The 16,982-nt window shown below is 44.0% G+C and overlaps 1 protein-coding gene across 4 annotated transcripts; it reads right to left on the bottom strand.

Annotated features, from left to right (window-relative positions):
- Positions 1–1,633: 1,633 nt before the first annotated feature.
- Positions 1,634–16,898, bottom strand: PBLD (phenazine biosynthesis like protein domain containing). Of its 4 annotated transcripts, none has more exons than XM_081189814.1 (9): positions 16,711–16,898; positions 7,789–7,888; positions 6,838–6,936; positions 6,644–6,753; positions 6,529–6,558; positions 4,920–5,008; positions 4,284–4,462; positions 3,065–3,127; positions 1,634–2,039 (listed from the first exon to the last, which is right to left on the bottom strand). In XM_081189814.1, exons 2-9 carry the CDS (start codon positions 7,847–7,849, stop codon positions 1,927–1,929), a joined length of 744 nt encoding a protein of 247 aa, XP_081045940.1. In that variant the 5' UTR covers positions 7,850–7,888; positions 16,711–16,898; the 3' UTR covers positions 1,634–1,926. The 4 variants fall into 4 exon arrangements, with proteins under 4 accessions (XP_081045940.1, XP_081045939.1, XP_081045938.1 ...); XM_081189813.1 differs by lacking the exon at positions 16,711–16,898 and adding an exon at positions 15,599–15,737; XM_081189812.1 differs by lacking the exon at positions 16,711–16,898 and adding an exon at positions 11,495–11,703.
- Positions 16,899–16,982: the final 84 nt, after the last annotated feature.

The following is a 16,982-nucleotide window of genomic DNA, read 5'->3' as shown; positions in this document are numbered from 1 at the left end:
CAGCCCAATACCAGCTGTGGGAATCACAAGTGGGGAGAATGCTGTTGCACTCAAGGTCCTACTTACAGGTTCCATCTGGTTGGCCACTGTGAGAACAGGATGCTGGACCTTTGTTCTGATCCAGTATGGCTCTGATGTTCTTAAAACAGGGCAATAGCCAGGATTTGTATAGCAGATGCTCTTTAGCATTTCAACTTGGTACAGCTCCCCTTCTTTGCATGTATGCAAACCCAACAATCAACATGTCTAATAGAAAACTATTCAGGGCAACTTGAGCTTAAAGCCTCTAAAGAAGCCTACCCAGAGGTTCAGGTCAGTTGCTATGAGAGGTACACACTCATCTGGTCCCACACCGACAAATATTTGACCTTTATGCCTTAATTGGGTGAGGTCTTATTCGGAGTTCTAAATCATGAAGAAGCAAATTATCTTCCAAATCACATGGCAGTTTCACATTAACAGATTGCTGGCAACCACGAAAAAGACACTCATCCATTTTCAAGTAGTTGCATGCGACTATCTGTATTATTTAGAGATTTTTAATTTCTGTTGTTCTGTAGTCCCTGCCCCCCCCCCCCGAACTAGTTTTGGAGGATCCAGAATTAGGTGGATATATGTGTATTACATGTTTAGGTTATTGAAAGAGGGCCAGCTTCCGGTGTGTGTGGCAGGTGCAGGGCAAAGTGTGGTATTGCATTATAAGGGAATTAAAATGGTGGCAACAATGAGTCAAGCTGCTTGACCTGGGGGGGAAAATAAAGAGGGAACCAACCAGGACTGAGGTCATGGACTAGTTGGACACAGAGGAATGGTAGAAGGAAGCTGCTAGGAAACACCCCAAGGAAAGAAAGCTCCCTTCCCCTCTAGTTTCCCAGAACAAGAGGAGGCATAAAAAGGGTGAAGAAGCTAGCTTCATGCAGGCACAGTCTCATGTTGCTTTAGAAAAACCCTGGAGGGGACTTAAGACAGCTGTGGGGAGGTGGGGGCTTTTAGTCTTGGCAACTGATCCATGGGATCAGACGTACCAGGGATGAGCTTCTGTCCTCATTAGGCCTGACACTGGGCCAAGTCTGTGCAAATCATGTTCTTGCTTATAAAGAGTTAACTCTAACTTGCAGAGTGTGATTTACTTGCTTCTGAGACTTGATTTCAAATATGATGGAGACTGCTGCCCGCACCTTTTTCATCCTGAAAACCACATTCCCTTCTGGACAACCTTCTGGGGGCCATGTGATGTTGGGGCTTGTAGGGACAGAGGCAAAAATGGGTGGAGCAATTAATAAAAAATTTACCTGCGTACAACAGACGTACAACAAAGCAAGAGGCATCACCAGAGTACAAGGGCACATTCCAGCCAGGCAAAAATACAAAAGGATAATATGAAGTAGAGGTTTGGAGAATTGCATTCGGTCTCTAACTCTGCTTTAGAGGTCTACCAAATTCAAGCTTATATACGTAGAGCTATTTACGAAGACAGGATTAAACAGTCATGGAATGAATTGTCCCAAGCAGTTACAAAGGGGCTAGACAGAAATTGCAACACATTATTAAATAAATGTGTTCCTTAATCTGTTATGATCTGGCTCAAGCAGCCAGGATAGCACAGAAGAGGATAGTAATGGAAATAAAAGTATACAAACATTTTATTTTATTTTAATTAAAAAAAAATTATATACCACAATAGTCTCAGGGCAGTTTACAAATATGCAATGCAACAAATAAAAATCAGATAAAACTATAAAATCAAATTTCAGTTAAATTGCCTGTCTTCTGAATTATGTCCATTTTGCCTTTTGATTTAAGTAGTCGTTTTCTCTGTAAAATATTCATCTGCATCAGCAACGATAAGAAGAAATGGAAATTTGTAATGACAAAGAGCTTTATTTCATTTTATTTTCTCTCTCTCCTTTTTTTCAGCGTATTTTCTTAAATGGTCAAAAAACCCTTCAACACAATGACTGTTTGGCCACTGACGTCTACTCTTCCATCAGACCGAAGCAGAATCTTCAACTTTCCTCCACGAGCAGAACACTGAAATGCTAAACAAAGAGAGGGGGGAGGCTTGTATTTATATTTCCTATTATCTGTGTTCCCCATGAACGATGCATGCTGCAATGCTTGGTTGTCACTAATGAGCAGCAGATGGATTAAAGAAAGGGGAAAGCTCTATGGAATTACTGAACTCAGCAGAGCCAATCCACTGACCGGCTATGGTGAAGCCCTCACCCTAGACAGCAAATGGGGAGGATGCAAACTCCACCTGCCCCCCACAAAACTCTGCAGCCTATGTGCATGTTATATGCTGCACAGTCTCTCCTCGTGCTCCCTCCACCTTTGGGGGCCAGGGAAGAGCCTTCAAAGAAGGCGAGTTTTTGAGTTAGGAAGAAAAGTGTCTCTTCCGAACTTACAGTTCTGTGAAGGAACTCTTAATGCACGAGATCCTGCTCCCATGTAAGGTCTTACATATAAGAATTCCTTTACAGACAACCACATGGAACACATGTCTGGGGGAAGGATGCAGGGGATGGGGCTAAATGCCCTGCTCCTGAGTGAGCACAAAATTACCCCACACCAGAGTAATGTGTGAATTGATCTACAGTTTCAAGTAGATATGGGGACAGCAAATCCCATATGTATGTTAACTCACCTAGAGCCAAACAGCTTAAAAATAATACAAGTATTTCTTTAGATCCAGGCTTGAAAGACATATTGCCATTGATTTTAAGTGACCAATATCATCTTCACTTGCCTATGGTTCTTATTTTTAGAAGGAAAGCCACAGTAATTTTACCCTGCTGCATGCAAACTGGAAAGAACAGCTTGGTTTACATTTCTTCTTTCATCAATTTTGGCAAGGGTGGAAAAACTAATACACCTGATATCCTTGCACAGCACTGTGACCATATACATTCCTGAACCCTTGCTTGCCTTCAGACCCTCTGGCTAAACAGGAGGAAAAATTAATGTGTAGTTAAAGTTTCTGCAGATTTTATTTTTAACAGATTACATTTATTAAATTATTGAGCCCTAAGGTTTATTCTTATAAATGAAGACAGATTCTTACCACACATTTCCTTTCCCCCCAGTTGTTGTGACCAGTAACTACTTAAGACAGTATGAGCAGATCCTGGAAAGAAAATGAAAAGATGTAATAATCATAACCGAAAAAGTGTAACATGTTTAGGGTTCAAAGCACACCACATGCATTTTAAAAAAATAATCCTTATAATGCCACAGTAAGGTAAGGCTGAATTATTATCCTCATTTGCAAACTGGCTGTCACATGGGGAAGGGCAGTATCCTGCAAAGACCTTTGGGATGTGCAGAACATCTCCACACATTAGAATTCTCCTCCATGCCTTGCAGTCATGAGGGCTGAAGCATCCAGAATTGAAGAAAGAAGGCAGATTTATCTTTAACCAGGCCTTTGGCTAATTGAGGCCCTTTTAAAATGTATTGTGGAAAGGGGGGTTATTGGGTTGTCTTTGCTTTTTTGTTTTTATTATGTATTTTCTGTTTTTCATATTGTGATTTTTATATGTGATTTTATTTTGTGAACCACCCTGAGATCCAAGGGTATAAGGCTGTATACAAATACTATTATTATTAACCCATCTCATACCTGCATGGCATCTTCCAGGACTTTGTTTCTTCAACATGGTAGAATGGGAAGACTTGACAGATGACCATATTTTATCAAATTGGTTTTTTAAACAACAACAACAACCCATAAACACCAAGCTTTTGAGAGTGTGTTAAAAGCCATTCTAAATATTGATTGTGGTGTATTTTATTTTTATTTGTTCTTCATTGGTTCTAGGTCAACCTTTGAAATTATACCAAAACTAAAACCCACTCATGTGCATGTGGTCCTCCTGAAAAATATAGCATCTAGCATCCATTTTATTGTTGATTCATTTACTTTTCTATTTCAAGAATCTCTTAAGGGTTTTAAACACCAAATATGCACATCTATATACACATGTATTTTTCTAAGCTATCATGTTAGTTCAATATAGGTACATATAACAAATAATGCTGGGCAATTTATAGTGCCATGGGCTTTCATAGGCAAAAATCTGCCTCAACAGATGTATCTGATGAGAGTAAAAGCTCATTTTGCTCATTTGTTAAAGGTATCATTGGCTTTTCTTGTTTTTTGCTACAGCAGAGTAGCCCAAGAGTTCTTCTGAATTTTGTACATAGTAAAGCTTCCAACAGGAATTATTCCCCTATGTTTAATAAAAATGAGAGCAAAGCCCTGCTTAAACACACCAACACACCTGTGACAGGATCTTCCAAAATTCCAACCCACGGAGCAAAGTATCGAGAGAAAAAGTCATAGCTTTCATGTTTTCTGTGGAAATCTCCTTTAAGTGTGACTATTAATCCTTGGACTTTCCCAGTCTTCTCAGCCAGCAAAAGTTCTTGGCCATTCACTTGTATTTTCTCCAAATCAGACCTTGAGGTTAAGCATGAAATGTTAAACATTTAAATATATTTTTCCTACGTATGCAAATTTAAAGCTAAAACATGCCAGCAAGAACAATTATGAGCTAAAACATACTGCAGTTCTTGGTATCTAAAGTAAGGATAGTGACAGTAAGAGCAAGCGCCCAGTACTAGTATAATGTCTACTATAGCCTTCACCAACTTGCTGCCCTCCAGGGGTTTTGCAGTGCCAGTCAAACAGAATAAGGCATCAAAGGAGGGGAGGTGGGGTTCACATTAATTTACATATAACAAAGATGGCAAGCCTATGGCCCTCTAGACATTGTTGGAGTCCAACTTCCATCAGCCCAAGTCAGCACAGCCAATGGTCAACAATGAGGGGAGCTGCAATCCAGCAACCATCTGGCGTGCCAAATATTCCCCAGCCTTGCTAATAGCTAATGAAATTTGTAGAAAAACACATATACCTTCCATAAGCATCACTGAGACGGACAAGGAGCTTCTTTGTGTCAGGAGAATAGCGAACATCTTGAACATTCATATCGCCTACAGCTGCCTGGTAATAAAATATTACAGGATGAACCCCAAAGAACTAGAGCATCTCCTAAATTACAATCATTAAGGATGCATTACATTCTGCCAACCTAGCAGTTCGAAAGCACGAAGTGCAAATAGATATATAGGTACCACTCCGGCGGGAAGGTAAACGGCGTTTCCGTGTGCTGCTCTGGTTCGCCAGAAGCGGCTTAGTCATGCTGGCCACATGACCTGGAAGCTGTACGCTGGCTCCGTCGGTCAATAAAGCGAGATGAGCACCGCAACCCCAGAGTCGTTCACGACTGGACCTAATGGTCAGGGGTCCCTTTACCTTTTTTACATTCTCAGTCAAATCAAAGGATGCACACATTTTAGGCACACGTGTGGGAGAGCAGACAGATAACTTCCTCTTCTTAACACTTTGAGAACCCAAATTTAAACCCCTCTCCCTCTGGAATAAGTTGTTTGTGTGCTCCAGATGCAGAGAGAGCTTACTCATCTTTGCATCAGGATGACGTACAGGGCTCAAGCTTCACATGGTCCAAATAAACACAGAAAGAGAACATGCAGCCTACATGTGCTTTCTGTCTGCTCACTCAGATTCCTCCTGGTTTCTTTAGAGCATTTAGAGAAGCCACTCTTAAACACATGGACTGATGCCCAAGAGCTCAGAGATAATTTGGCTGAGATCTTCAAAGCCCAAAGGAGAGATACATTCACTTTTCATCTCCTCCCACAGTACCTTGACACTATTAATGCAGCTCAGTCTCTACTCCTTTACCTGGATCTGTCAAAAACCAAGAAGTACCCATCCTCTCTAATGTAACCCCTAGTGTGCATGATTATTCCATTTTATCCTCACAACAGCCTTGCACAGTAGACTAGACTGAAAGTTGGGGTCAGGCCCAAAGTGTACCTAATGTCCAAATGTAGATTTGAGCCCAGTTCTGTTCACCACAAACCACAGACTTTCCCTACTTTATTAATGGAACAATTTTGCAATAAGGACACAGTAACTAACCTAATATAGTAGCACTACCTGGAATAAAATCTTTTACCACGGAGCTAGCATCCATGATTAATGAAATGTTTCATAAACATTAAAATTGCATCTGCATAATTTGAGGTACAGAGGATGCTTGCTACATGCAGGCCAATATGGCATGGGAAAAGAGACATAATGATGCATAACGTGTATGGCATAGAGCAGTGGTGCCCAATTGGTGGCCCATAGACCCTGTGGGGGGGTCTATGTAACCCACCCAGGGTGTCCGTGGCAACATTAACGTAACAAAAGCTACCACAGATATATCAAAATTTTCAAAAGTAGGGGCTTTGGAAAAACAGGAGATCTGTAGTAATTGGGAACCACTGACATAGAGGTTTACCGGCAGCCCTTTGCAGGGTTAGACATGCCTCACTCTGCAAAAGTGTACAGTGCAGTAATAAGGACAATGTTGTTGAATTGTTGGAATACTCTGTTATTCACTATACATTTAATAAAATCACAATAAATAATATAAGGATTACACTAATTACCTTCACTAACTTTTCTACTTCCTGGAAATCCTGGATGAAAAGAAAGAAATATGTATATAATGATTGCTCTTAACTAATCTTTTGGAAAAGTGCTGGCAATTTAAGTTTATCTAACCTGTGGATAAGTAGGATAAAGAGGTAAATCCAGGATAATACGATCGCCTGCTTGTCTGGCATTTAATTCTCCACTCAGAGTTACGAAAGTGAGGGTTGAATTCACATTTTCTGTTTTTAAAATTAGAAACATATAACTGTAACATAGGTTGAAAGGTTTATTTGCAAATAACTTATAGCTTAAATGTTAATTACTCTTGTTGTGGAATAACACAGCTGCTGAGGCAAGGGTAGCGTGGCCACAGAGTGGGACCTCCTTAGCTGGTGTAAACCACCTTAATCCAAAACGGGAACCTAGGAAAAGAAAATTCAAGAGTCAGGCTTACAGTAAACTCTTCCTGTAGCTTTATGGCTGTATCACACCAGATTTTCAGCCATTTACTTGCCCTTTTATAGTGTTACTGCGTGTAACATCTTTCCACATAACATCTGTGGTTTTCTTTGATAAAAGAGAAATAAAACACCCATCTATTTGTAACATGCCAATGACCAATATTAATTTTTAAAAATGGAAGTATGGGTGTGGTAGGTATTTGAGAAGATGAATCAGTAGCCTCCCTATAGGCTATTGTGTGTGTCAGCTATTTGGTGATAAAAATGTTCCACAGATGAAAATTCCTCCAAGATGAAGAAAATGAGATGGAACTACGCCCTGGACTGCCTGTGCTACAAAATGAGATGGCGCATTCCTGAGGTGCCAAGAGTTGGTAACACCACTCCAGGTTGCATGTGACAGATGCCATTCTTAATGCATCCCTGAGTTGTTGTTTCAATTCTCTGTAAGAAAGCTAGCAGATTAGGAATAAAAATTCTAATCTGTGTCACCCCTTCTGCTACTTTTCTGCTTGCAGGGAGATTTTATGCAAAGGAGCATTCAGTGGTATCTCTCTGCTTTAGTCTTAAGCAATAGTCCACTCTGCCACATTAGAAATTGTAGAATTCCCAGGGTTCCTTGGGTAAAAAGTTTAACTGTTAAACCAGATTAGGTCTGTGGTATGTTTATACACCAAGTATTTATTGCCTCAACTTACATTATAGTCTACTAACTAAAGTATCAACCTTCCTTAATTTTTTAAAGCAGCGGATATGATCTACCTTCTGCTGAAGTCAACTGAAAAATTACTGCTTATTTTAATGTAGTCTTACTTCTTGTAAAGTCATCAGTAGGATCCAGTTTTCTGATGAATGCCGTTTCTGAGAGGTTCATTTCTGTTGCGATTTTTTGGTGCCAACCTTCTTCCAGTTCCTATTTTTTAAAAATAAAATAATTGCCCGTGAATTTGTATTATTTATTTTATAGCAAAATAAAAGACCTGATAAACAAAGAGCCTAGCATTACATATGAAGCTTAAATGGGTTCATGGTACTGTTTCTTATTCAACAGAGATGCAGAAGCAGTAGGAATAAAGAACTAAAAAAATAACCTGCAAGCCACCCCAAACATCACCTTTGCCATTAGGAGGCAGTTCCCTATGAGATACCATACAATACGTCTGTAATTCCCTTGACATAGCAGGGCGGGAATTGCTGGGATGTCTGGGAAAATCTGAATGTTGAATGATCAAAACTAAGTTGAATGATCAAGTGAATGATGATTCACTTGTTGAATGATCAAAACTAAGTTGAATGATCAAAACTAAGTTTAAGTTCATCACAAACTGGATAAAAATTTTAAATTTTAGATTTAAACTTAGTTTTGATCATTCAGCAAGTGTACAAAATATTAAGAAAACTGGATGACATGAGGTGAAAAAGTTGGATCACTTGATATGGAATGACCCAGCAAAGCAAAGCAAAGCAGAAACCCACAAATTCAGACAACTAACTAGCACCATCTTGTGGTAATTTTGAAATATAGCAATCCTGTGTTTTCTTATTTTGGCCTAACTGACCCAGGGGTTTGTGGGGCCCTGTGCACAGTCCTTTATGGGGGACCTATTTATTCAACTAAATAAACACGATCATGCCAAAATTAGGGTGTATGAGATGATATTAATAATGTTTCTGCCTTTGTGCTGTGCTGACCCCCAACAACTTGGGAACAATCCCAGCAGCAGGCTAGGTAGGAAAAAACGGTGATGATACAGTCCTACTTTGGATCCCAAACGCATTGTGAGTCCAACGTTTTGGCTTCTGAACGCCGCAAACCTGGAAGTGAGTGTTCCAGTTTATGAACGTAAGTCAGATGGGGCTTCTGCAGCTTCTGATTGGCTGAAGGAGCTTCCTGCAGCCCATTGGAAATCACGCCTTGGTTTTCGAACGTTTTGGAAGTTGAACAAACTTCTGGAATGGATTCCGTTCGACTTCCAAGGTACCACTGTACTACTAATGATGCCACTGAAATGCCTCCCCCATAACGTTTGAGAAAAATCAGAGGAAACATGATAATAATGATCATAATAAAGATTATGATAATGACTCTGCACTCCCCCTAGTCTCAAGCAACTTGGGAACAATCCAGGAAAAGAAAATAATTATGATCCTTCTGCACTGGGCTCCTTCCCTCTCCCCACCAAGAAAATCCCAACAGCTTGGGAACAATCAGGAAAACGTGATGTTGAGATGAAAATGTCTCTGCACCCCCACTCCCCCCCCCAAAAAAAGATAATAAAAGTTGGGAGGATGAGGAAATCTGGACTACCCTGCCCCCCCACAAACAGCTTTGGAACAATCCTTCCTGTATGGCAGGCTTCCTCAACCTTGGCCCTCCAGATGTTTTTGGCCTACAACTCCCATGATCCCTAGCTAGTAGGACCAGTGGTCAGGGATGATGGGAATTGCAGTCTCAAAACATCTGGAGGGCCGAGGTTGAGGAAGCCTGCTGTATGGCATGGCATGGAGAAACAATAAAAAACTATATGCAGAGGGTACATATCTCTAGAAAATTAGCCAAACCACAGTCTAAAGGTCAAGTCACATATATACACTACATCAGAGCTTTCCAAACTGTGTGTCGCGACATGTTAGTGTGTCAGCTGCAGTGTGTAGGTGTGTCACATGAACGCTCGCCACGCTCCTTTCGGGGCTGAAAAGTGGTTAGTTTAACCTCCGGTTGGCTAGTAAAACTGAATTACTGTGTTGTGAAATAATGCATGTCTAAAAAGTGTGTCACCAACATGAAAAGTTTGGAAAGCTCTGCAATACATGGTCCAAGATTTAATGATTCAAGATACAGTGGTACCTCGGGTTAAGTACTTAATTGGTTCCGGAGGTCTGTACTTAACCTGAAACTGTTCTTAACCTGAAGCACCACTTTAGCTAATGGAGCCTCCTGCTCCTGCCGCGCCGCCGGAGCACGATTTCTGTTCTTATCCTGAAGCAAAGTTCTTAACCTGAAGCACTATTTCTGGGTTAGCGGAGTCTGTAACCTGAAGCGTATGTAACCTGAAGCATATGTAACCTGAGGTACCACTGTACAAGTACATATTTGCAAATGGGCATCCAGAGACTGAGAGATGGCATGCCAATTGAGCTACTGAATCATTGGCACAGCACTCCTGAGCGCAGCCAGTGTAGCTGTGTGGGGCAAAAGGCACAAATAAAATCCAGTGGGCAACACATGCACAAACAGGAAAAGAACTCGTTAGGAACAAACATGGAAAAAAGTCTTATACTGAGTCAGACTATTGGTCCATCCAGTACATTATCTAAGACTATCAACCTGAGGGTGCCATGGCACCTGTAGGCACCAAGTTGATGACCTTCATGTGTTTTTTGGAGTCAATCCACTGCCTTCTCTTATGGAGGAGCTTTTCTGAATGAGGGAATCTAGTTCTTCAAATGCCACTATCATCCACAAGTGCCTAGAAACATTCAAATAGTTGTCCAAGAAGGCTAGAATGTCAGTATCTTCGGGGTCCAGATCCAGTTTCTGTAGGAGTGGCCTGATCACTGCCTGATATAAGGTTATTTTCTACTTCTTGATTGTGGCACAGCAGTACAGTGGTACCTTGGGTCACAAACACTCGGGTTACAGACTCCGCTAACCCGGAAGTCGTACCTTGGGTTAAGGACTTTACCTCAGATGAGAACAGAAATTGTATGTCGGTGGCGAAGTGGCAGTGGGAGGCCCCATTAGCAAAAGTGGTACCTCAGGTTTGGAACGGTTTCAGGTTAAGAATGGACCTCCAGAACAAATTAAGTTCGTAACCAGAGGTACCACTGTAGTCAGGATCACAGATCATAAACAGATGCTATGCTGTTGAAGGGGCTAGAACACCTTAAAAAGTAGCAATTGACATTTTTCAACCATACTCGGGTGACAAAATACCTTGGGTTGGCTTTGTTTAAATCAATACGACTAAATCAGATTAAATCTAAGCATTGTGCACAACTGTTTCATAAATAAGACTGCCGGTGCTTATGAAATAGGCTAATTTGGAATTCAATCTGTGTTCTAGAAAACTCTAGAAAACTTAGCAGGGATTTTTCAGTGAGGGAAACATTAACTGCAGAAATGCTTCCTGGAAAGTCTTGACAATACTGTGAAAAGTTTCCTGAGGGCAGGAATTTTTGAAAAACACTGGGCCAGATAAACAGCACAGGAATTTTCTGTACCCACAACAAACCAATCCTTAGTCAAGAAAAGCATCACTAAAAATTGACATAAATGGCACCAGTCACACACAGCAAAGTTTTGTAATGTAGGGAGCTGCCTTACACTGAGTCAGGCCATTGGTTTATCTAGCTCATTATGTCTACAGCTCTCCAGGGTTTCAGGCAACATCTCTCCCAGCAATACTACCTGGAGATGTTGGGGACTGAGCCTAGGAACGTCTGCATGCAATGCTGATGCTCTGCCACTGAGCCACAAACATCAGCATTCTGGTAAAGACAAGTTTCAAAAACTTACATCTTCAAGAAGACAAACAGCTGCAGGATTTCCAGAAAACGGCTGATCTGTAAAGGCATCAACTGTGAAAATAGAAATCTGCATTTTCTTCCCTTATTCTTGGCTGCTTTTAAAAATGGCGTTTTGCAAACTGCTGACTCATCTTCTCAGCTGTTGCATAAATGGCTGAGTTAATATTACACCAAGTGAAATATTACAAGCGTATTGTTACACCAAGTGAGTACAAAAAACTGGTAGCTTTGCCAACACTTACTTTCCTTTTTTTCTTCCTTACATGTCCCAGCCCAGCAACCACATTTTCAACATTTTCCCTCTATTTATAAGAAATTCCAACATTATTTTAATGACTGTTCTTGAAATTATAAATTCCCTTTTACATGTGTGTCAATGTGATTTACAAACATATCATAAAAACAGCTAAAATGGTTTTTAAAACTATATAAAAAATAACTGAATATACTGTAGGTTTAAAAACAATACAAAATGAACATCTGTGGCAAAGGATTTTTGAGCTGCTGGAAAACCTTGTTCACACAGAAACATCTTCCATTGTTTTAGAAAGTACAGATAGTGCATGCCTGGTATATTTCAACAGGGTTGCTGTTCCACAGAATGGGGCAGCAACACTGAAAGCCTTGTTCTGAGTTACTGTGGAGCCAGTTTCTGATATTTTGGGGACTTAAGCAACAGTGTAGCAACCACCACCAGCTTATTGAGCCTTTTTTAGGAAGTTGCTGATTTTAGGGATGGGAAGTGGCTCCGCCCCCTTGTAGCATCCAAAATGCCAGGCAACCACCGTTCCGCCCTCAAATTTCTCTGCTGCCCAGAATCCCAACCCCTGATGCACAGCAGCCACTGTGCCACAGTACAGACCCCCATGGTGCTCTACCCCCCCCCCCGTGCAGACTGCCCCCCCTGCCGCAGGCTAGCTACGCTACTGGACTTTAGGAAGAAACAGTACAGTGAACTGTTGGATATACCGTATTTTTCGCCCTATAGGACGCACTTTTTCCCCTCCAAAAATGAAGGGGAAATCTGGGTGCGTCCTATGGGGCGAATGCAGGCTTTCGCTGAAGCTTGGAGAGCAAGACGGGTCGGTGCGCACAGACCCCTCTCGCTCTCCAGGCTTCAGGAAGACATCCGCAGCCTAGGCAGCCCTACGGGAGGTCCGGCAGGGATGTCTAGGCTGCGGATAGCAGCCTGCTGCCCAGCGCGAGGGGCGCCCTGAAGCAGAGCGCCCCCGCGTGCCAGGCAGACATCCGCAGCGTGGGGAGCCTTGCAGGAGTTCCCCACAAGGCTCCCCACGCTGCGGATAGCAGCCTGCCGCCCCGCAGGGGGGGGCGCCCTGATGCAGAGCGCCCCTCGCGCGGGGCAGACATCGGCCAGCCCCACAAGCTCGGGGGACAGCAGGGAGGCGCAGCGCCGCCATCCTGCTGTTCCTCGACCTGGTTCTGTTTCCCCGACCTGCTTTGGGGGGGGGGAGAAAGGGAATTTTTTCCCCTTTATTTCCCCCCCCAAAAAAACTAGGTGCGTCCTATGGGACGGAGCGTCCTATGGGACGAAAAATACGGTACTGTATGGATATATAAAGGATTAGGTGGCCTCTTTAAAGGTTAAGCATCAAGAAAAGCTAATTTATGTGTGAATTTTTATTAACTGAATTTGGAGAATTATTCCTATTTATCTCTGTAGAAAAAAACACAACAGATGTGAAATTCTACATATTTACTCAGAAAAAAAGCCTTAGTGTGTTCAGCGGCGCTGATTCCCTTGTGTCCATAGGGTTTGGGGGCCATAATTATTTTTTTAAAAAACAGAGTCCTCACCTTGAAGAGTAAGAAATTGTCTTTAAGGTACAACAAGAATTTGTTGTTTTTGCTGCAACAGATGATTATGGCTACCTTTCTGGAAACAGTTGTTTATCTAGGCAAGCAGTATTTCATGTTTTAAACATTAAGGGGCAATTATTCTGTGATGCAATAAAAGTTATGAGTTTAAGATTGTTCTTTGGAACCAGCATGCATACTCATTGCCCATTAATCACTTTAAAATCAGTAAGGCTTATGATACACCGGATTGGGAAGTATGAGGATTATTTTTCCCTTTTCCATGATATTCCTCCTAGGAGGCAGGAGGTATATACAATGGTGCCTCGCAAGACGAAATTAATTCGTTCCGCAAGTCTCTTCGTCTTGCGGTTTTTTCGTCTTGCGATGCACGGTTTCCCATAGGAATGCATTGAAAATCAATTAATGCGTTCCTAGGGAAACCGCCTTCAGACCAGGTCCGGGGACAGTCTGTCCCCAGACCTCTTCTGAAGGCTGGGGGGGGGGGGGGACAAGGGCTTTTCTTCCCACCCCCAGCATTTTAAAAAACCCCGGGACAGCGGAGGACTTCTCCGCTGTCCGGGCGATCTTAAAATGCTGGCGGGCGGCATTTTAAAATCGCCCCGGGACAGCGGAGGACTTCTCCACTGTCCGGGGCGATTTAAAAGCCCCTGGGAAGGCAGGCAGGGGGGACAAAGACTTTCGCCCCCCGCCCGCCTTCAGAATGTGTTCCCACCCCCCCACCCCGCTTCGGAGCAGCGTTCTGAAGCGGGGTGGCTGGGGCAGGTGTTCCCGCCCCCCGCCTGGCTTCGCAGCAGCGCTCCGGAGCCCGGCGGCTGGGGCAGGTGTTCCCGCCCCCCCCCCCGCCCGGCTTCGCAGCAGCGCTCCGAAGCGGGGTGGCTGGGGCAGGTGTTCCCGCCCGCCCGCCCGGCTTCGCAGCAGTGCTCCGAAGCCCGGTGGCTGGGGCAGGTGTTCCCGCCCCCCCACCCCGCTTCGGAGCAGCGTTTCGAAGCGGGGTGGCGGGGGCAGGTGTTCCCGCCCCCCCGCCCGGCTTCGGAGCGCTTCCCGCTGGCCCGGACCTCTTTTGAAGCAAGGGGCTGCAGGGAGAAGCGATCTCCCCGCAAACCCTTGCTTCAAAAGAGGTCCGGGGGCAGCGCGAAGCGCTTCCTGCTGTCCCCGGACCTCTTTTGAAGCAAGGGGCGATGGGGAGAAGCGATCTCCCCGCAGCCCCTTGCTTCAAAAGAGGTCCGGGGGCAGCGGGAAGCGCTTCCCGCTGTCCCCGGACCTGGGGCTGCGGGGAGAAGATCGCTTCTCCCCGCCGCCCCTTGCTTCAAAAGAGAAGACCCGCTGTCCCCGGGGCAAGCTTCGTTTTGCGAAGCAAGCCCATAGGGAAATTCGTCTTGTGAGGCAACTCGAAAACGAAAAAACCTTTCATTTTGCGAGTTTTTCGTCTCGCGAGGCGTTCGTCTTGCGGGGTACCACTGTAATTGGCTCTTTGTTCTCTGGCTGAAAGATGGGGGCAGTGTGTCATTCCTCTGAGCCAGGGGTCAGCAAACGTTTTCAGCAGGGGGCCGGTCCACTGTCCTTCAGACCTTGTGGGAGGCCGGACTATATTTTGGGGAGGGGAATGATGCAAGAGCACCACGAGCTGCTTACCTGTGTCTTGTGAGTGGCAGGGGCTGGCAGCGGCGGAAGGACGATGAGCGGTGCGGGAAAGGGCTCCAGAGAGAGGCTGCTTAAAATGGCGGCTGCTCGAGCACTGCAGCTGCTGCTGGTACCAACAAAGCCCAGCCCCCTTCCTCCTCTAGGCAGGGCAGGGAGAAACCAGGAGGGAGGAGGCGCCGGCACTGCCATGTGAGGGAGAGGGAGAGGAAGAGGGAAAGGGAAAGAAAAAGAACACACGCGTTGGCGATCCACACGGCGATTTCCGGATTGTCTGTGGCCCTGATCCAGAAGGCAATTGGGCCTGATCTGGCCCAAGGGCCTTAGTTTGTTGCCCCATGATCTGAGCACTGCAATTCCAGGACTAGTGGGGAATTTACATTTCAAATGCAAATAGATAATAATAATAATATTTTATTTACGGTATATCCTGCCCTCCCTGGCCAGGGCCGGGCTCAGAGTGGCTAACACCAAATATAAATTACAATAAAACGTAATTGGGGGGGGGGACAGTTAATTAAAATACAGCTTAAAATGCAGCCTCATTTTAGTAGTAGCCCATAAATCAAGAGCATAAAGGGAGAAAACATCAGATATGAAGTAGTAGAGCACTTACTTGCTTTCAATGCAAAAGGTCCCCAGGTCAAACCCTTGCAGGACCAGGTACAGATCTCTACATGAATCCCTGGAGAGTCACTGTCAGTGTGTAGACAGTACTGAACTAGGTGAATCACTGGTGCTCCTCAGCAGCTTCCCATGTTCCTGTTTATCAGACTTCATAATAATATCAAAATAAATGAGTTTGAACAGGACAGTTCCTCCCCAGTGCAGAATGATACGATATCCCGAGCCACCATGCGGCTTTAGAGCTCAGAGGTCAACATGATTCTCTCACCGCACCAGTTGCGGGAGAAATGCTGGGAGCAAACATGCCCCTTGTACACTGCCATGATAGACCTGACAATGTGATAGGATGCCTAAGCTCCACAAGATGATCGTGTCTTTTCACAAGAACATATGCAGCACCGTCCAGTATGATGGTTCTGTTAGTTTATTCAGCTCCGGCCCATCTGGAGCTGATATGGCTCGTCTTGTCCTGAGCCCAGCAGAGTGTAGACCGCAACGAAAGGATGAGGCCGGTATGGCTACATTGCTATTTTATTTCGCTATACCGAGAACACACAAAAGTACATCTTGCCTCTGTGAGAGCAGAGCAACTCCCTCAACAAAGAAACCACAGAACAGAAACAGAAAACCAGTGTACGTCACATCCAGTCCCCCTTTCCAGTGGGAACCCAACAGTAACTGAACTGTGGAATGAAAACATTGTCTTGTGACATGCAGCTGCTGCTCAGTGAGGGAAGCAGAAACCAACAGGTTCATCCTTGGACACCTTCTCTAGAAAGAGCAGCGTGAAACAAGGCTGTGTCCCAACTCTCTTTGACATATCCTCCTCCTTGCTGCTCTCATATGGCACACTCTTCCATTGCCTCTTGAGACAGACAGATGCCAATAATAGGATTTCACTGAATAATCCATTGAAGGAATATTCAAGACCCTGGCAACACTTCTTACACTCAATGTGACACAATTGCAGTGTCACTATTTATTTTCTCCTTGTTGCTATTTAAGCTCCTTAACAGGCTCTCCAGTATTCTGTCAACTGAAACTAAAAGTGCTCCTTTTGTATTACAAAGACCTGTGTTTACACATAAGACCGTTTCTGACTTATTGTGGTGAGTTGTGACTTAGTAGCTGGCTGGTAGGGATGCCATATGTCCTTTTTTTCCAGGGGTAGTGTCGTTAAATTATGGTCCCATTATTTTGAACTCACTGGCCTTATTGGCACAGCATTAGCAACAGGAACCTTGAAAACACCTGCTTATCAAGGGCGAAAGCATCAGCGAGTTGGGCTTACGCAGCCCTAAACTGCACACACGGCCTTGGAAGGCTTTCCTTCTGCGCATGCGCACCGCCATCTCGCTCCCTCGATCTAAACG

The sequence above is a fragment of the Podarcis bocagei genome (assembly GCF_964188305.1).
Source record: "Podarcis bocagei genome assembly, chromosome: 4".
Lineage (NCBI taxonomy): Eukaryota > Metazoa > Chordata > Lepidosauria > Squamata > Lacertidae > Podarcis > Podarcis bocagei.
The sequence above is the reverse complement of the archived record's forward strand: the minus strand, read 5'-3'. Positions and strand labels throughout refer to the sequence as shown.